The following is a 22,683-nucleotide window of genomic DNA, read 5'->3' as shown; positions in this document are numbered from 1 at the left end:
ACTGGTCTCCCCCTGACCTCAACACCATCACAGACTGGTCTCCCCCTGACTACCTGACCTCAACACCATCACAGACTGGTCTCCCCCTGACTACCTGACCTCAACACCATCACAGACTGGTCTCCCCCTGACTACCTGACCTCAACACCATCACAGACTGGTCTCCCCTGACCTCAACACCATCACAGACTGGTCTCCCCTGACCTCAGCACCATCACAGACTGGTCTCCCCTGACTGCCTGACCTCAACACCATCACAGACTGGTCTCCCCCTGACATCAACACCATCACAGACTGGTGTCCCCTGACCTCAACACCATCACAGACTGGTCTCCCCCAGACCTCAACACCATCACAGACTGGTCTCCCCCTGACCTCAACACCATCACAGACTGGTCTCCCCTGACTACCTGACCTCAACACCATCACAGACTGGTCTCCCCCTGACCTCAACACCATCACAGACTGGTCTCCCCTGACCTCAGCACCATCACAGACTGGTCTCCCCCTGTCTGCCTGACCTCAACACCATCACAGACTGGTCTCCCCCTGACCTCAACACCATCACAGACTGGTGTCCCCTGACCTCAACACCATCACAGACTGGTCTCCCCCAGACCTCAACACCATCACAGACTGGTCTCCCCCAGACCTCAACACTATCACAGACTGGTCTCCCCCTGTCTGCCTGACCTCAACACCATCACAGACTGGTCTCCCCCTGACCTCAACACCATCACAGACTGGTCTCCCCTGACCTCAACACCATCACAGACTGGTCTCCCCTGACTACCTGACCTCAGCACCATCACAGACTGGTCTCCCCTTGACCTCAACACCATCACAGACTGGTCTCCCCTGACCTCAACACCATCACAGACTGGTCTCCCCCTGACTACCTGACCTCAACACCATCACAGACTGGTCTCCCCTGACTACCTGACCTCAGCACCATCACAGACTGGTCTCCCCCTGACCTCAACACCATCACAGACTGGTCTCCCCTTGACCTCAACACCATCACAGACTGGTCTCCCCTGACCTCAACACCATCACAGACTGGTCTCCCCCTGACTACCTGACCTCAACACCATCACAGACTGGTCTCCCCTGACCTCAGCACCATCACAGACTGGTCTCCCCTGACCTCAACACCATCAGAGACTGGTCTCCCCCTGTCTGCCAGACCTCAACACCATCACAGACTGGTCTCCCCCTGTCTGCCAGACCTCAGCACCATCACAGACTGGTCTTCCCCTGACTACCTGACCTCAACACCATCACAGACTGGTCTCCCCCTGGCTGCCTGACCTCAGCACCATCACAGACTGGTCTCCCCCTGACCTCAACACCATCACAGACTGGTCTCCCCTGACTACCTGACCTCAGCACCATCACAGACTGGTCTCCCCCTGACTACCTGACCTCAGCACCATCACAGACTGGTCTCCCCTGACCTCAACACCATCACAGACTGGTCTCCCCCTGACTACCTGACCTCAGCACCATCACAGACTGGTCTCCCCTGACCTCAACACCATCACAGACTGGTCTCCCCTGACCTCAGCACCATCACAGACTGGTCTCCCCCTGTCTGCCTGACCTCAACACCATCACAGACTGGTCTCCCCCTGACCTCAACACCATCACAGACTGGTGTCCCCCTGACCTCAACACCATCACAGACTGGTCTCCCCCAGACCTCAACACCATCACAGACTGGTCTCCCCCAGACCTCAACACTATCACAGACTGGTCTCCCCCTGTCTGCCTGACCTCAACACCATCACAGACTGGTCTCCCCCTGACCTCAACACCATCACAGACTGGTCTCCCCCTGACCTCAACACCATCACAGACTGGTCTCCCCCTGACCTCAACACCATCACAGACTGGTCTCCCCTTGACCTCAACACCATCACAGACTGGTCTCCCCCTGACCTCAACACCATCACAGACTGGTCTCCCCCTGACTACCTGACCTCAACACCATCACAGACTGGTCTCCCCCTGACTACCTGACCTCAACACCATCACAGACTGGTCTCCCCCTGACTACCTGACCTCAACACCATCACAGACTGGTCTCCCCCTGACCTCAGCACCATCACAGACTGGTCTCCCCCTGACCTCAACACCATCAGAGACTGGTCTCCCCCTGTCTGCCAGACCTCAACACCATCACAGACTGGTCTCCCCCTGTCTGCCAGACCTCAGCACCATCACAGACTGGTCTCCCCCTGTCTGCCAGACCTCAACACCATCACAGACTGGTCTCCCCCTGACTACCTGACCTCAACACCATCACAGACTGGTCTCCCCCTGACTACCTGACCTCAACACCATCACAGACTGGTCTCCCCCTGGCTGCCTGACCTCAGCACCATCACAGACTGGTCTCCCCCTGACCTCAACACCATCACAGACTGGTCTCCCCCTGACTACCTGACCTCAGCACCATCACAGACTGGTCTCCCCCTGACCTCAACACCATCACAGACTGGTCTCCCCCTGACCTCAACACCATCACAGACTGGTCTCCCCCAGACCTCAACACCATCACAGACTGGTCTCCCCCAGACCTCAACACTATCACAGACTGGTCTCCCCCTGTCTGCCTGACCTCAACACCATCACAGACTGGTCTCCCCCTGACCTCAACACCATCACAGACTGGTCTCCCCTGACCTCAACACCATCACAGACTGGTCTCCCCTGACTACCTGACCTCAACACCATCACAGACTGGTCTCCCCCTGACTACCTGACCTCAGCACCATCACAGACTGGTCTCCCCTGACCTCAACACCATCACAGACTGGTCTCCCCTTGACCTCAACACCATCACAGACTGGTCTCCCCTGACCTCAACACCATCACAGACTGGTCTCCCCCTGACTACCTGACCTCAACACCATCACAGACTGGTCTCCCCTGACCTCAGCACCATCACAGACTGGTCTCCCCCTGACCTCAACACCATCAGAGACTGGTCTCCCCCTGTCTGCCAGACCTCAACACCATCACAGACTGGTCTCCCCCTGTCTGCCAGACCTCAGCACCATCACAGACTGGTCTCCCCCTGACTACCTGACCTCAACACCATCACAGACTGGTCTCCCCCTGGCTGCCTGACCTCAGCACCATCACAGACTGGTCTCCCCCTGACCTCAACACCATCACAGACTGGTCTCCCCCTGACTACCTGACCTCAGCACCATCACAGACTGGTCTCCCCTGACTACCTGACCTCAGCACCATCACAGACTGGTCTCCCCTGACCTCAACACCATCACAGACTGGTCTCCCCCTGACTACCTGACCTCAGCACCATCACAGACTGGTCTCCCCTGACCTCAACACCATCACAGACTGGTCTCCCCCTGACCTCAGCACCATCACAGACTGGTCTCCCCCTGTCTGCCTGACCTCAACACCATCACAGACTGGTCTCCCCCTGACCTCAACACCATCACAGACTGGTGTCCCCCTGACCTCAACACCATCACAGACTGGTCTCCCCCAGACCTCAACACCATCACAGACTGGTCTCCCCCAGACCTCAACACTATCACAGACTGGTCTCCCCCTGTCTGCCTGACCTCAACACCATCACAGACTGGTCTCCCCCTGACCTCAACACCATCACAGACTGGTCTCCCCCTGACCTCAACACCATCACAGACTGGTCTCCCCCTGACCTCAACACCATCACAGACTGGTCTCCCCCTGACTACCTGACCTCAACACCATCACAGACTGGTCTCCCCCTGGCTGCCTGACCTCAGCACCATCACAGACTGGTCTCCCCTGACCTCAACACCATCACAGACTGGTCTCCCCTGACTACCTGACCTCAGCACCATCACAGACTGGTCTCCCCCTGACCTCAACACCATCACAGACTGGTCTCCCCTGACCTCAACACCATCACAGACTGGTCTCCCCCAGACCTCAACACCATCACAGACTGGTCTCCCCCAGACCTCAACACTATCACAGACTGGTCTCCCCCTGTCTGCCTGACCTCAACACCATCACAGACTGGTCTCCCCCTGACCTCAACACCATCACAGACTGGTCTCCCCCTGACCTCAACACCATCACAGACTGGTCTCCCCCTGACTACCTGACCTCAACACCATCACAGACTGGTCTCCCCCTGACTACCTGACCTCAGCACCATCACAGACTGGTCTCCCCCTGACCTCAACACCATCACAGACTGGTCTCCCCTTGACCTCAACACCATCACAGACTGGTCTCCCCCTGACCTCAACACCATCACAGACTGGTCTCCCCCTGACTACCTGACCTCAACACCATCACAGACTGGTCTCCCCCTGACCTCAGCACCATCACAGACTGGTCTCCCCCTGACCTCAACACCATCAGAGACTGGTCTCCCCCTGTCTGCCAGACCTCAACACCATCACAGACTGGTCTCCCCCTGTCTGCCAGACCTCAGCACCATCACAGACTGGTCTCCCCCTGACTACCTGACCTCAACACCATCACAGACTGGTCTCCCCCTGGCTGCCTGACCTCAGCACCATCACAGACTGGTCTCCCCCTGACCTCAACACCATCACAGACTGGTCTCCCCCTGACTACCTGACCTCAGCACCATCACAGACTGGTCTCCCCCTGACTACCTGACCTCAGCACCATCACAGACTGGTCTCCCCCTGACCTCAACACCATCACAGACTGGTCTCCCCCTGACTACCTGACCTCAGCACCATCACAGACTGGTCTCCCCCTGACCTCAACACCATCACAGACTGGTCTCCCCCTGACCTCAGCACCATCACAGACTGGTCTCCCCCTGTCTGCCTGACCTCAACACCATCACAGACTGGTCTCCCCCTGACCTCAACACCATCACAGACTGGTGTCCCCCTGACCTCAACACCATCACAGACTGGTCTCCCCCAGACCTCAACACCATCACAGACTGGTCTCCCCCAGACCTCAACACTATCACAGACTGGTCTCCCCCTGTCTGCCTGACCTCAACACCATCACAGACTGGTCTCCCCTGACCTCAACACCATCACAGACTGGTCTCCCCCTGACCTCAACACCATCACAGACTGGTCTCCCCCTGACCTCAACACCATCACAGACTGGTCTCCCCTTGACCTCAACACCATCACAGACTGGTCTCCCCCTGACCTCAACACCATCACAGACTGGTCTCCCCCTGACTACCTGACCTCAACACCATCACAGACTGGTCTCCCCCTGACTACCTGACCTCAACACCATCACAGACTGGTCTCCCCCTGACTACCTGACCTCAACACCATCACAGACTGGTCTCCCCCTGACCTCAGCACCATCACAGACTGGTCTCCCCCTGACCTCAACACCATCAGAGACTGGTCTCCCCCTGTCTGCCAGACCTCAACACCATCACAGACTGGTCTCCCCCTGTCTGCCAGACCTCAGCACCATCACAGACTGGTCTCCCCCTGTCTGCCAGACCTCAACACCATCACAGACTGGTCTCCCCCTGGCTGCCTGACCTCAGCACCATCACAGACTGGTCTCCCCCTGACCTCAACACCATCACAGACTGGTCTCCCCCTCACTACCTGACCTCAGCACCATCACAGACTGGTCTCCCCCTGACCTCAACACCATCACAGACTGGTCTCCCCCTGACCTCAACACCATCACAGACTGGTCTCCCCCTGACCTCAACACCATCACAGACTGGTCTCCCCCTGACTACCTGACCTCAGCACCATCACAGACTGGTCTCCCCCTTACCTCAACACCATCACAGACTGGTCTCCCCCTGTCTACCTGACCTCAGCACCATCACAGACTGGTCTCCCCCTGACTACCTGACCTCAGCACCATCACAGACTGGTCTCCCCCTGTCTACCAGACCCTGCTGAGATCCCGGTCACCATCTGATCCTCCTAAAATGACGCATCACAAAGAATTACCTTGGTGTACATTTTTAAACATTATATTATCCAAGAATAGAATAAACGGTTGAATAATTGAAATGACCATTATTCCCTGATCCCAGACTGTAGCTTTAAACTGCTGTCCTGTAGATCTACCCATCAATTCAAGATGGCACTTTGGTATCATTCACTGATATTGTTAATATAGGCCTACTGCAGAAATCACCTGAGCTCCGTAGACTGGTCTGTCTGACCCTGCTGGTAGTCCTGTCCCCAATCTGATCCTGCTCAGACATGATGAGCACAGTGTTGTGTACTTCAGGATTATATTTTATTTTGTTGTTCCAGAGATTATTTGGAAAAACTGTCTTCTTTCTGCTTTGTATGTGTTAGCCTAAATATTGTATTTTTAAAAAAAAAGCACGTCTTTTTTTAATCGCATGATTCCCAGAATTCACTGCTTCAACTTCAGTAGCCGACCCTCTCCTAGTTGGGAGTGAGAGTTCCTAGTGTGCCTAGTGAGTGTGTTCCCATTGAAATAGAGTATACTGCCTGTATGGGTGGAGAATCACATGACAGTTAACTTGAATATGAAATTAACTTCAATATGATTAGACTGTACTTTTTTTACTACAGTGTCTGTAAATAAATATTGATAATAGAAAGAAGCGGATGGCGCTCAACTAACGTGAGTCAAAGTGCAATCAAAAAATGTTTATTTAAAAAAAAAAATCATAATTGAAAAGGAAAAAAGGCACGACGCACAGAGACTACGATGGTGAGCGAGCGTTGCGCCAAAGGGGGGTACTACTTCGGTTGTTAGAAGTGGGAGGGACTTACATTATTTTGAATAAAAAAAATTCCAGTCGGATAAACACTCCGAACAGCCTACCGACCAATCGGAGGCGTCCACATGGTCCTAAAGCACACCGTTGCCTCGTTTGATAAAATGGGGGGGACGACAACAAAAATGCAATTACAGAATGTGTGTGTGTGGGGGGGAAGGGAGTGGGGGTAATCAATAAATATTGGGTAATAAATATTGATGACCCATTTATTTTGTCTCTGACTGCAAATCGCCTCCTAAAAAGGTAGGATATATCCTATAGGACTATGCAAAACGTAGCAAGCTTCGCTGTCATCATTCTCGCTGCTTCCAGTTCAGTAGCCATGCATGCGAGATCAGATGTGCATGTGAAATAGAGTAGAAATAGAGTAGACTATAGCCTATGTATAAATGAGCGGAGAAGCACGGGGCAGTTATCTTTCCAAGGAAATGTACTTCCTGAATAGGCCTATGATTGGACTATAGTTTACTACATTACCTAGAAATAGGGCTAAATATTGATCACCCATATTTCTCTGTCTGAAAGTCTTCCCTGTCCTTAAAGAGGTAGAAGCCTCTCCGAACTCTGCTCTCTTCAAACTACATCTAACTTATTGGCTGTAACGGCTGTCTTTCGAGAGAGTGGAAGCAGCGTGGGTAGTGCTCATCATGAATTTATTAAAAGATCGAACACTTTAAACACAAAAAGGCAAGAAACCGACAGCCAAACAGTTCTGTCAGGTGCAAAAACACTAAACGGAAAATATTACCCACAAAGGAAAAACAGGCACTTATGTGTGACACCCAATCAGCAACAACCAACAACAGCTGTGCCTGATTGGAAGCCACACACGGCCAAAATCAACGGGGCCGTTACATTGGCTGATAAAGGGAGAATCTCTGGTAATTTAATCTATTTCTTATTAAGTTATTTATGGATTTGCCCTTTTAAACAGCTGCATATTATCAAGATGTCAAAGTGTCGCCAACAAAAAAAAGGTCAACAATAGGTCTATAGCAAATGCAGAATATGGTATTCATTTATCACCTGTAAATAGCCCTCTTTAGTTGTGCTCAAAGCCATTCCATTCCAAGCAGCATGTATTTTTCAACATGAATCAATGTGCCCAATCAGCCGTCCGTAACAGCACAATCATAAACAACAGAGTAGAGCTGGCTAATAAGTCCTTCGTTTTTGGGGGTCATGCTCAGGTAAAACAATTTGGCTAATCTATACTTCCATATTTCCAAGTCCTATTCTTAAAGATCAAAGGGGTATAACATTTATTGGAATGACTGGAATTCTGATAGACTTTGGCTTTTAATGTAAAAGATATAATTTAATCATATTTATTGTATGTAGTAGGAAACGATGGGTTAATGGAACATCCTAATATGGCCAGCTGTGTAAACCTTAACAATGATTTATCCTGCAATAGATGTTCAATCAATAGATGTTGTTCAATTTGTAACATACATCATTTTACCAAGGATTCTAGAATCTTAGCTTTGAAATGTGGTGCTATTGGTTAAGATTCCCGACCTGATGGAGTGGCAGCACCGACTTATTACTGAGATCGCTACTATCCCCGACCTGATGGAGTGGCAGCACCGGCTTATTACGGAGATCGCTACTATCCCCGACCTGACGGAGTGGCAGCACCGGCTTATTATTGAGATCACTACTATCCCCGACCTGATGGAGTGGCAGCACCGGCTTATTACTGAGATCGAGACTATCCCTGACCTGATGGAGTGGCAGCACCGGCTTATTACTGAGATCACTACTATCCCCGACCTGATGGAGTGGCAGCACCGGCTTATTACTGAGATCACTACTATCCCTGACCTGATGGAGTAGCAGCACCGGCTTATTACTGAGATCACTACTATCCCCGACCTGATGGAGTAGCAGCACCGGCTTATTACTGAGATCACTACTATCCCCGACCTGATGGAGTGACAGCACCGGCTTATTACTGAGATCGCTACTATCCCTGACCTGATGGAGTGGCAGCACCGGCTTATTACTGAGATCACTACTATCCCCGACCTGATGGAGTGGCAGCACCGGCTTATTACTGAGATCACTACTATCCCTGACCTGATGGAGTAGCAGCACCGGCTTATTACTGAGATCACTACTATCCCTGACCTGATGGAGTAGCAGCACCGGCTTATTACTGAGATCGCTACTATCCCCGACCTGATGGAGTGGCAGCACCGGCTTATTACTGAGATCGCTACTATCCCCGACCTGATGGAGTGGCAGCACCGGCTTATTACTGAGATGCTACTATCCCCGACCTGATGGAGTGGCAGCACCGGCTTATTACAGAGATCGCTACTATCCCCGACCTGATGGAGTGGCAGCACCGGCTTATTACTGAGATCGCTACTATCCCCGACCTGATGGAGTGGCAGCACCGGCTTATTACTGAGATCACTACTATCCCCGACCTGATGGAGTGGCAGCACCGGCTTATTACTGAGATCACTACTATCCCTGACCTGATGGAGTAGCAGCACCGGCTTATTACTGAGATCACTACTATCCCCGAACTGATGGAGTAGCAGCACCGGCTTATTACTGAGATCCCTACTATCCCCGACCTGATGGAGTGGCAGCACTGGCTTATTACTGAGATCACTACTATCCCTGACCTGATGGAGTAGCAGCACCGGCTTATTACTGAGATCGCTACTATCCCCGACCTGATGGAGTGGCAGCACCGGCTTATTACTGAGATCGCTAATATCCCTGACCTGATGGAGTGGCAGCACCGGCTTATTACTGAGATCACTACTATCCCCGACCTGATGGAGTGGCAGCACCGGCTTATTACTGAGATCACTACTATCCCCGACCTGATGGAGTGGCAGCACCGGCTTATTACTGAGATCACTACTATCCCTGACCTGATGGAGTAGCAGCACCGGCTTATTACTGAGATCGCTACTATCCCCGACCTGATGGAGTGGCAGCACCGGCTTATTACTGAGATCACTACTATCCCCGACCTGATGGAGTGGCAGCACCGGCTTATTACTGAGATCACTACTGTCCCCGACCTGATGGAGTAGCAGCACCGGCTTATTACTGAGATCACTACTATCCCCGACCTGATGGAGTGGCAGCACCGGCTTATTACTGAGATCACTACTATCCCCGACCTGATGGAGTGGCAGCACCGGCTTATTACTGAGATCACTACTATCCCCGACCTGATGGAGTAGCAGCACCGGCTTATTACTGAGATCACTACTATCCCCGACCTGATGGAGTGGCAGCACTGGCTTATTACTGAGATCACTACTATCCCTGACCTGATGGAGTAGCAGCACCGGCTTATTACTGAGATCACTACTATCCCCGACCTGATGGAGTAGCAGCACCGGCTTATTACTGAGATCACTACTATCCCCGACCTGATGGAGTGGCAGCACCGGCTTATTACTGAGATCACTACTATCCCTGACCTGATGGAGTAGCAGCACCGGCTTATTACTGAGATCGCTACTATCCCCGACCTGATGGAGTGGCAGCACCGGCTTATTACTGAGATCGCTACTATCCCCGACCTGACAGAGTAGCAGCACCGGCTTATTACTGAGATCACTACTATCCCCGACCTGACGGAGCGGCAGCACCGGCTTATTACTGAGATCACTACTATCCCCGACCTGACGGAGTGGCAGCACCGGCTTATTACTGAGATCACTACTATCCCCGACCTGACGGAGTGGCAGCACCGGCTTATTACTGAGATCACTACTATCCCCGACCTGATGGAGTGGCAGCACCGGTTTATTTCTATCCTTTTGGAATATTTCCAGATAACAATGTTACATTTCATAACTTCTTTAAACAATAAAAGCAAATTTACCAATATTTCTGAATATGGATATATAGCGTTTAGGAATGAAACTCTTCAGATCAATATAGAGCTAGATAAAAATTGGTTCTGATATTGAAGTCACAGATGGGTTAATTTTATCTTCACAATCAAACCACATCGGTTCAGAGATCTACTCTGTAAACCACTTCCTGACTGAGAAAACAGGATGGAGTGAGGTATGATGTAAACAACTGCTGCACAGTGGCGTGTCACACACTAGTAACGTAGATTGTTCTCTACAGAACACTCTGTTTACTCGACAGTGAGGGGAAAAAAGTATTTGATCCCCTGTTGATTTTGTACGTTTGCCCACTGACAAAGAAATGATCAGTCTATAATTTTAATGGTAGGTTTATTTGAAGGTGGTCCCGTGTGGCTCAGTTGGTAGAGCATGGTGTTTGCAACACCAGGGTTCTGGGTTTGATTCCCACGGGGGGACCAATACGGAAAAAAATGTATGAAATGTATGCATTCACTACTGTAAGTCGCTCTGGATAAGAGCGTCTGCTAAATGTCTAAAATGTAAATATAAATAATTTCTTTGTCAGTGGGCAAATGTACAAAATCAGTTACCCCTAGAAGCTTAACCTGGGTCAGATCCCAGATCTGTACTTGCTCTAAAAGCATGCGTTTGGTTTTACCAGCATTTAAGAGCAGTTGGAGGCCACGGAAAGGAGAGTTGTATGGCATTGAAGCTCGTTTGGAGGTTTGTTAACACAGTGTCCAAAGAAGGGCCAGATGTATACAGAATGGTGTCGTCTGCGTAGAGGTGGATCAGGGAATCACCCGCAGCAAGAGCGATATCGTTGATATTTACAGAGAAAAGAGTCGGCCCGAGAATTGAACCCTGTGTTACCCCCATAGAGACTGCCAGAGGTCCGGACAACAGGCCCATCCGATTTTACACATTGAACTCCGTCTGCGAAGTAGTTGGTGAACCAGGCGAGGAAGTTAAAAGTTCCTAACCCACCAAACTAGCGTCCGGTCCAAGGGGGGGGGTGTACTTTCCTTACTACAGAAACAGGTTCCTACCCTCTATAACATGTCGTACTTACTAAACCCTCCTGTTTCCCCATACAGACAGACCTCTGTCCGTCCAGCGTGAATCTTTCCACAGCAGAGTGTCCATCTCCTGCCCCGACAAGACAGGAGAAGATATGAGATTCCACCTCTCTTGGAACGAGACCCTCGTTCACACCACAGTGCTCAAGATTAACCAGATTCACACCAGAAACAACCAATCAGACACCTGGATCCAGTTCTACCTAGCTGAACAGAACCAGAACCACAATCTACCCAACCGCTATGTGTTCACGGTCAATGGATCAGGAATGTATACCTGTAGAGCGGACAAGCTGTGGCCACCCCCTTATGAAGAGGACTATGTTCACACTCTACTGATTGCAGGTAAGCGACTGAATACAAAGCATTTGCACTGCACAAATGAACGGACCTGGTCCCAGATCTGTAACAGAACCATACTATCCTAGCCTGGTCCCAGATCTATAACAGAACCATACTATCCTAGCCTGGTCCCAGATCTATAACAGAACCATACTATCCTAGCCTGGTCCCAGATCTGTAACAGAACCATACTATCCTAGCCTGGTCCCAGATCTGTAACAGAACCATACTATCCTAGCCTGGTCCCAGATCTGTAACAGAACCATACTATCCTAGCCTGGTCCCAGATCTGTAACAGAACCATACTATCCTAGCCTGGTCCCAGATCTGTAACAGAACCATACTATCCTAGCCTGGTCCCAGACCTATAACAGAACCATACTATCCTAGCCTGGTCCCAGATCTGTAACAGAACCATACTATCCTAGCCTGGTCCCAGATCTATAACAGAACCATACTATCCTAGCCTGGTCCCAGATCTAAAACAGAACCATACTATCCTAGCCTGGTCCCAGATCTGTAACAGAACCATACTATCCTAGCCTGGTCCCAGACCTATAGCAGAACCATACTATCCTAGCCTGGTCCCAGATCTATAACAGAACCATACTATCCTAGCCTGGTCCCAGACCTATAACAGAACCATACTATCCTAGCCTGGTCACAGACCTATAACAGAACCATACTATCCTAGCCTGGTCCCAGATCAACACCACTAACAGAACCATACTATCCTAGCCTGGTCCCAGATCTATAAAAGAACCATACAATCCTAGCCTGGTCCCAGATCTATAACAGAACCATACTATCCTAGCCTGGTCCCAGATCTATAACAGAACCATACTATCCTAGCCTCGTCCCAGATCTATAACAGAACCATAAAATCCTAGCCTGGTCCCAGATCTGTAACAGAACCATACTATCCTAGCCTGGTCCCAGATCTATTACAGAACCATACTATCCTAGCCTGGTCCCAGATCTATAACAGAACCATACTATCCTAGCCTGGTCCCAGATCTATAACAGAACCATACTATCCTAGCCTGGTCCCAGATCTATAACAGAACCATACTATCCTAGCCTGGTCCCAGATCGTAGTTCTAATTACTGGCTTCTTGTGTGTTCTGATTGGTTCCCAGAGAAGCAGTGTCTGAAACCCCACTATCCGCTAGCCAATCAGAGTTGTGTGGAGGATCCTAAACCCCTCCTTCTGTGTGTGTTATTGGTTGGATGTGGGGCGCTACTCTTCTACAGCACCATCATCACCTTCGTCGTCGTCCTCACCTGGGTAGGTAGATCCTGCACAATGACAGAGGCAGCGTTCCAAATTGCAGCCTGTGGTTGGCCACGTTACTGCACCCTGCACTTTAAGGAACTACAAATCGAAAACAGTCAGTGTTTTCATAGACACAATTGAAAATGTATTGTCTGGATTGGGCTTTTATTCAACCGTCAAATAAAATCACTCAATCAATAAGGTTCCATTTGGGACGCAGACAGACAGACAGACAGACAGACAGACAGACAGACAGACAGACAGACAGACAGACAGACAGACAGACAGACAGGGACATGACAGACAGACTGACAGACAGACAGACAGACAGACAGACTGACAGACAGACTGACAGACTGACAGGGACATGACAGACAGACTGACAGTGACATGACAGACAGGGACATGACAGACAGACTGACAGACGGACAGACAGACTGACAGGGACATGACAGACAGACTGACATGACAGACTGACTGACAGCAACATGACAGACAGACTGACAGCGACATGACAGACAGACTGACAGCGACATGACAGACAGACTGACAGCAACATGACAGACAGACTGACAGACGGACAGACAGACTGACAGGGACAGACTGACAGCGACATGACAGACAGACTGACAGGACATGACAGACAGACTGACAGCAACATGACAGACAGACTGACAGGGACATGACAGACAGACTGACAGACAGACTGACAGCAACATGACAGACAGACTGACAGAAACATGACAGACAGACTGACAGCGACCTGACAGACAGGGACATGACAGACAGACTGACAGACAGACAGGGACATGACAGACAGGGACATGACAGACAGACTGACAGAGACATGACAGGCAGACTGACAGAGACATGACAGGCAGACTGACAGACAGACTGACAGACAGACAGGGACATGACAGACTGACTGACAGAGACATGACAGACAGGGACATGACAGACAGACTGACAGACAGACTGACAGACAGACAAGGACATGACAGACTGACTGACAGAGACATGACAGACAGGGACATGACAGACATGATAGACAGACTGACATGACAGACTGACAGGGACATGACAGACAGACAGTAATGTATAGATGACACTGTATTCTGACAGTAATTTATAGATGCCACTGTATTCTGATGGTAATGTATAGATGACACTATATTCTGACAGTAATGTATAGATGCCACTGTATTCTAACAGTAATGTATCGATGCCACTGTATTCTGATGGTAATGTATAGATGCCACTGTATTCTAACAGTAATGTATAGATGCCACTGTATTCTGACGATAATGTATAGATGCCACTGTATTCTAACAGTAATGTATAGATGCCACTGTATTCTGACGATAATGTATAGATGCCACTGTATTCTAACAGTAATGTATAGATGCCACTGTATTCTGACGATAATGTATAGATGCCCCTGTATTCTAACAGTAATGTATAGATGCCACTGTATTCTAACAGTAATGTATAGATGCCACTGTATTCTAACAGTAATGTATAGATGCCACTGTATTCTGACGATAATGTATAGATGCCACTGTATTCTAACAGTAATGTATAGATGCCACTGTATTCTAACGGTAATGTATAGATGCCACTGTATTCTGACGATAATGTATTGATGCCACTGTATTCTAACAGTAATGTATAGATGCCACTGTATTCTGACGATAATGTATAGATGCCACTGTATTCTAACAGTAATGTATAGATGCCACTGTATTCTGACGATAATGTATAGATGCCACTGTATTCTGACAGTAATGTATAGATGCCACTGTATTCTAACAGTAATGTATAGATGCCACTGTATTCTAACAGTAATGTATAGATGCCACTGTATTCTGACGATAATGTATAGATGCCACTGTATTCTAACAGTAATGTATAGATGCCACTGTATTCTAACGGTAATGTATAGATGCCACTGTATTCTGACGATAATGTATAGATGCCACTGTATTCTAACAGTAATGTATAGATGCCACTGTATTCTAACAGTAATGTATAGATGCCACTGTATTCTGACGATAATGTATTGATGCCACTGTATTCTAACAGTAATGTATAGATGCCACTGTATTCTAACGGTAATGTATAGATGCCACTGTATTCTGACAGTAATGTATAGATGCCACTGTATTCTAACAGTAATGTATAGATGCCACTGTATTCTAACAGTAATGTATAGATGCCACTGTATTCTAACAGTAATGTATAGATGCCACTGTATTCTAACAGTAATGTATAGATGCCACTGTATTCTAACAGTAATGTATAGATGCCACTGTATTCTAACAGTAATGTATAGATGCCACTGTATTCTAACGGTAATGTATAGATGCCACTGTATTCTAACGGTAATGTATAGATGCCACTGTATTCTAACAGTAATGTATAGATGCCACTGTATTCTAACAGTAATGTATAGATGCCACTGTATTCTAACAGTAATGTATAGATGCCACTGTATTCTAACGGTAATGTATAGATGCCACTGTATTCTAACAGTAATGTATAGATGCCACTGTATTCTAACAGTAATGTATAGATGCCACTGTATTCTAACAGTAATGTATAGATGCCACTGTATTCTTCTAATACTAATGGGGTGATATCTTTTTTCCTCAGAGGAAGCTGAAGAAGGAAATTTCTGCTCAGAGTACATACTTGAACATAAAGCTAGGAGAGAAGAGAGTTCCTCAGAGAGTCCAGTATCCAGTCACCGGAAGGTTCTGATGCTGATCTTCCTAAGGCTGTGCGTGCACTACTTTTGTGCACAATATAGGGAATAGGCACCCTAATCTGGGACTTGGCCGATTGGCTCTTCAATCAATCTACTGACGCATTCAATGCATTATAACTTCGGGAAAATCAGGATCATTAGGACATGATCAGAATACATGATTACGTCTCATACTGCATCAGAACAGCGTCGTACTGCATCAGAACAGCTTCGTACTGCATCAGAACAGCTTCATACTGCATCAGAACAGGTCATACTGCATCAGAACAGCTTCATACTGCATCAGAACAGGTCATACTGCATCAGAACAGCTTCATACTGCATCAGAACAGGTCATACTGCATCAGAACAGCTTCATACTGCATCAGAACAGCGTCGTACTGCATCAGAACAGCGTCGTACTGCATCAGAACAGGTCATACTGCATCAGAACAGCTTTATAATGCATTATCAGCTTCATACTGCATTAGAACAGGTCATACTGCATCAGAACAGCTTCATACTGCATCAGAACAGGTCATACTGCATCAGAACAGCTTTATAATGCATTATCAGCTTCATACTGCATTAGAACAGGTCATACTGCATCAGAACAGCTTCATACTGCATCAGAACAGGTCATACTGCATCAGAACAGCTTCATACTGCATTAGAACAGGTCATACTGCATCAGAACAGTGTCGTACTGCATCAGAACAGCTTCATACTGCATTAGAACAGGTCATACTGCATCAGAACAGTGTCGTACTGCATCAGAACAGCTTCATACTGCATCAGAACAGCTTCATACTGCATCAGAACAGTGTCATACTGCATCAGAACAGCGTCACACTGCATCAGAACAGCTTCATACTGCATCAGAACAGGTCATACTGCATCAGAACAGCTTTATAATGCATTATCAGCTTCATACTGCATTAGAACAGGTCATACTGCATCAGAACAGCTTCATACTGCATTAGAACAGTGTCATACTGCATCAGAACAGCTTCATACTGCATCAGAACAGTGTCGTACTGCATCAGAACAGCTTCATACTGCATCAGAACAGGTCATACTGCATCAGAACAGCTTCATACTGCATCAGAACAGCTTCATACTGCATTAGAACAGGTCATACTGCATCAGAACAGCTTCATACTGCATTAGAACAGTGTCATACTGCATCAGAACAGCTTCATACTGCATTAGAACAGGTCATACTGCATCAGAACAGCTTCATACTGCATTAGAACAGTGTCATACTGCATCAGAACAGCTTCATACTGCATCAGAACAGCTTCATACTGCATCAGAACAGCTTCATATTGCATTAGAACAGGTCATACTGCATCAGAACAGCTTCATACTGCATCAGAACAGCTTTATAATGCATTATCAGCTTCATACTGCATTAGAACAGGTCATACTGCATCAGAACAGTGTCATACTGCATCAGAACAGTGCCATACTGCATCAGAACAGCTTTATACTGCATCAGAACAGGTCATACTGCATCAGAACAGCTTCGTACTGCATCAGAACAGCTTCATACTGCATCAGAACAGCTTTATACTGCATCAGAACAGTGTCATACTGCATCAGAATAGTGTCATACTGCATCAGAACAGCTTTATACTGCATCAGAACAGTGTCATACTGCATCAGAATAGTGTCATACTGCATCAGAACAGCTTTATACTGCATCAGAACAGGTCATACTGCATCAGAACAGCTTCGTACTGCATCAGAACAGCTTCATACTGCATCAGAACAGCTTCATACTGCATTAGAACAGGTCATACTGCATCAGAACAGCTTCATACTGCATTAGAACAGTGTCATACTGCATCAGAACAGCTTCATACTGCATTAGAACAGGTCATACTGCATCAGAACAGCTTCATACTGCATTAGAACAGTGTCATACTGCATCAGAACAGCTTCATACTGCATCAGAACAGCTTCATACTGCATCAGAACAGCTTCATATTGCATTAGAACAGGTCATACTGCATCAGAACAGCTTCATACTGCATCAGAACAGCTTTATAATGCATTATCAGCTTCATACTGCATTAGAACAGGTCATACTGCATCAGAACAGTGTCATACTGCATCAGAACAGTGTCATACTGCATCAGAACAGCTTTATACTGCATCAGAACAGGTCATACTGCATCAGAACAGCTTCGTACTGCATCAGAACAGCTTCATACTGCATCAGAACAGCTTTATACTGCATCAGAACAGTGTCATACTGCATCAGAATAGTGTCATACTGCATCAGAACAGCTTTATACTGCATCAGAACAGTGTCATACTGCATCAGAATAGTGTCATACTGCATCAGAACAGCTTTATACTGCATCAGAACAGGTCATACTGCATCAGAACAGCTTCGTACTGCATCAGAACAGCTTCGTACTGCATCAGAACAGCTTCATAATACATTATTCCTACAGGCTCTAAGTAAAGTTGTACCAATCAGGATGTTTGTATTAAACGCTACACTCTGTATAATCTCTGTGTTGTTCCATAACAATGACTTCCCTGCCTATTGTTTAATGCTCTGTATGAAGCTGTTTGTGTTTCAAAAGTAAAGGAAGGAGAATGTTCATGTGAGTTTCACGTTACGCCCTCACCACACGTTCTTCCTGACATGCTAGGGTTTCACGCTCAAATGGCACCCTATTCCCTATGTAGTGCACTACTGTTGACCAGGGTCCATATGGGCTCTGGTCTAAAGTAGTGCACTATAATATAAGGAATAGGGTGACATTTGGGACACCTCCGAGACATTTTTCACGCCTATTCTAGGAAACAGTTCAAATCTTATCAAAGATCATGTCTACGATTCATTACTGAGCAGTTTCACACAACCCCACATACTGTAAGCACACATAAATATTGAATGCCGTTGGTAAATATGTGGATAATCCCTAAATAAAATGGCTGGTTCTATAAATAGGGCACTACTTTTGTCCAGGGCCCATAAGGGAATAAGGGACATTTCAGACAAACCCCTTTATCTGACAGTTGTGGCTGCTTTGCGTGATGTATTGTTGTCTCTACCTTCTTGCCCTTTGTGCTGTTGTCTGTGGCCCAATAATGTTTGTACCATGTTTTGTGCTGCTACCATGTTGTGTTGCTGTCATGTTGTGTTTCTACCATGTTGTGTTGCTACCATGCTGTGTTGTTACCATGCTGTGTTTCTACCATGTTGTGTTTCTACCATGTTGTGTTGCTACCATGTTGTGTTGCTACCATGCTGTGTTGCTACCATGCTGTGTTGTCATGTTGTGCTGCTACCATGCTGTGTTGTCATGTTGTGCTGCTACCATGTTGTGTTGCTACCATGCTGTGTTGTCATGCTGTGTTGTCATGTTGTGTTGCTACCATGTTGTATTGTCATGTTGTGTTGCTGCCATGCTATGTTGCTACCATGTTGTGTTGCTACCATGCTGTGTTGTCATGTTGTGCTGCTACCATGTTGTGTTGCTACCATGCTGTGTTGTCATGTTGTGTTGCTACCATGCAGTGTTGTCATGTTGTGTTGCTACCATGTTGTGTTTCTACCATGCTGTGTTGCTACCATGCTGTGTTGTCATGTTGTGTTTCTACCATGTTGTGATGCTACCATGTTGTGTTTCTACTATGCTGTGTTGCTACCATGTTGTGTTGTCATGTTGTGTTGCTACCATGTTGTGTTTCTACCATGTTGTGTTGCTACCATGCTGTGTTATCATGTTGTGTTGCTACCATGTTGTGTTTCTACCATGTTGTGTTTCTACCATGTTGTGTTGCTACCATGCTGTGTTGTCATGTTGTGTTGCTGCCATGTTGTGTTTCTACCATGTTGTGATGCTACCATGCTGTGTTGTCATGTTGTGCTACTACCATGTTGTGTTGCTACCATGCTGTGTTGTCATGTTGTGTTGCTACCATGCTGTGTTGTCATGTTGTGTTGCTACCATGTTGTGTTGCTACCATGCTGTGTTGTCATGTTGTGTTTCTACCATGTTGTGTTGTCATGTTGTGTTGTCATGTTGTGTTTCTACCATGTTGTGTTGTCATGTTGTGTTGCTACTATGCTGTGTTTCTACCATGTTGTGTTGCTACCATGCTGTGTTGTCATGTTGTGTTTCTACCATGTTGTGTTTCTACCATGTTGTGTTGCTACCATGTTGTGTTTCTACCCCGCTGTGTTGTCATGTTGTGTTGCTACAATGTTGTGTTTCTACCATGCTGTGTTGCTACCATGCTGTGTTTCTACCATGCTGTGTTGCTACCATGTTGTGTTTCTACCATGTTGTGATGCTACCATGTTGTCTGCTACCATGTTGTGTTTCTACCATGCTGTGCTACTACCAGGTTGTGTTGTCATGTTGTGTTTCTACCATGTTGTGTTGCTACCATGTTGTGTTGCTACCATGCTGGGTTGCTACCATTTTGTGTTTCTACCATGCTGTGTTCCTACCATGCTGTGTTTCTACCATGTTGTGTTGCTACCATGTTGTGTTTCTACCATGCTGTGTTGCTACCATGTTGTGTTGTCATGTTGTGTTGCTACCATGTTGTGTTGCTACCATGTTGTGCTCCTACCATGCTGTGTTGTCATGTTGTGTTGCTACCATGTTGTGTTGCTAATTTGAATTGAGGGTGGGACCCTCATTTTAAGGAGGGGGGTGTCACGGCTCCTCCTCTGCAGTGCAGGGGCGGTTCCCCCTGCAGGCAGAGGAGGGTCGTTAGTGATTGGAGCCACCTGGGCTACCATGTTGTGTTTCTACCATGCTGTGTTCCTACCATGCTGTGTTTCTACCATGTTGTGTTGCTACCATGTTGTGTTTCTACCATGTTGTGTTTCTACCATGCTGTGTTGTCATGTTGTGTTGCTACCATGTTGTGTTGCTACCATGTTGTGTTTCTACCATGTTGTGTTGCTACCATGCTGTGTTGTCATGTTGTGATGCTGCCATGTTGTGTTGCTCCCATGTTGTGTTGCTACCATGCTGTGTTGTCATGTTGTGCTGCTACCATGTTGTGCTGCTACCATGCTGTGTTGTCATGTTGTGTTTCTACCATGCTGTGTTGTCATGTTGTGTTGCTACCATGCTGTGTTGTCATGTTGTGTTTCTACCATGTTGTGTTGTCATGTTGTGTTGCTACCATGTTGTGTTGTCATGTTGTGTTTCTACCATGTTGTGTTTTCATGTTGTGTTGCTACCATGCTGTGTTCCTACCATGTTGTGTTGCTACCATGCTGTGTTGTCATGTTGTGTTTCTACCATGTTGTGTTTCTACCATGTTGTGTTGCTACCATGTTGTGTTTCTACCATGCTGTGTTGTCATGTTGTGTTGTGTTGCTACCATGTTGTGTTTCTACCATGCTGTGTTGCTACCATGCTGTGTTTCTACCATGTTGTGTTTCTACCATGTTGTGTTGCTACCATGTTGTGTTGCTACCATGCTGTGTTGTCATGTTGTGTTGCTGCCATGTTGTGTTGCTACCATGTTGTGTTGCTACCATGCTGTGTTGTCATGTTGTGCTGCTACCATGTTGTGTTGCTACCATGCTGTGTTGTCATGTTGTGTTGCTACCATGCTGTGTTGCTACCATGTTGTGTTGTCATGTTGTGTTTCTACCATGTTGTGTTGTCATGTTGTGTTTCTACCATGTTTTGTTGTCATGTTGTGTTGCTGCCATGTTGTGTTGCTACCATGTTGTGTTGCTACCATGCTGTGTTGTCATGTTGTGCTGCTACCATGTTGTGTTGCTACCATGCTGTGTTGTCATGTTGTGTTGCTACCATGCTGTGTTGTCATGTTGTGTTGCTACCATGCTGTGTTGTCATGTTGTGTTTCTACCATGTTGTGTTGTCATGTTGTGTTTCTACCATGTTGTGTTGTCATGTTGTGTTTCTACCATTGCTGTGTTGCTCATGTTGTGTTGCTACCATGTTGTGTTTCTAGCATGTTGTGTTTCTACCATGCTGTGTTGCTACCATGTTGATGCTACCATGCTGTGTTTCTACCATGCTGTGTTTCTACCATGTTGTGTTTCTACCATGTTGTGTTTCTACCATGCTGTGTTTCTACCATGCTGTGTTGTCATGTTGTGTTGTTACCATGTTGTGTTTCTACCATGCTGTGTTGCTACCATGTTGTGTTTCTACCATGTTGTGTTGCTACCATGTTGTGTTGCTACCATGCTGTGTTGTCATGTTGTGTTGCTGCCATGTTGTGTTGCTACCATGTTGTGTTGCTACCATGCTGTGTTGTCATGTTGTGCTGCTACCATGTTGTGTTGCTACCATGCTGTGTTGTCATGTTGTGTTTCTACCATGTTGTGTTGTCATGTTGTGTTTCTACCATGTTTTGTTGTCATGTTGTGTTGCTGCCATGTTGTGTTTCTACCATGTTGTGTTGCTACCATGCTGTGTTGTCATGTTGTTCTGCTACCATGTTGTGTTTCTACCATGCTGTGTTGTCATGTTGTGTTTCTACCATGTTTTGTTGTCATGTTGTGTTGCTGCCATGTTGTGTTTCTACCATGTTGTGTTGCTACCATGCTGTGTTGTCATGTTGTTCTGCTACCATGTTGTGTT

General features: G+C 47.2%; 1 protein-coding gene across 7 annotated transcripts in view; it reads left to right on the top strand.

The window, feature by feature from the left end:
* Positions 1 to 18,593, top strand: part of LOC106586939 (uncharacterized) — a 37,285-nt gene extending 18,692 nt beyond the window's left edge. Inside the window, exons 2-5 of one of the 7 annotated variants that reach the window (XR_006761996.1) lie at positions 11,730 to 12,056; positions 13,193 to 13,341; positions 15,982 to 16,346; positions 16,592 to 18,593. Coding sequence is in view for 1 of the 7 variants with exons in the window: in XM_045707704.1 (XP_045563660.1) it covers positions 11,730 to 12,056; positions 13,193 to 13,341; positions 15,982 to 16,089 (584 nt within the window). In the remaining 6 variants the exon portion in view is untranslated. Of the gene's footprint in view, positions 1 to 11,729; positions 12,057 to 13,192; positions 13,342 to 15,981 lie in introns of all 7 variants that reach the window. The other 6 variants (XR_006761994.1, XR_006761993.1, XR_006761995.1 and 3 more) reach the window with 6 other exon arrangements.
* The last annotated feature ends 4,090 nt before the right edge of the window (positions 18,594 to 22,683 follow it).

This window comes from Salmo salar, chromosome ssa25, assembly GCF_905237065.1.
Source record: "Salmo salar chromosome ssa25, Ssal_v3.1, whole genome shotgun sequence".
NCBI classification, from domain to species: Eukaryota; Metazoa; Chordata; class Actinopteri; order Salmoniformes; family Salmonidae; genus Salmo; species Salmo salar.
This window is presented reverse-complemented; position numbering and strand designations above follow the sequence as displayed.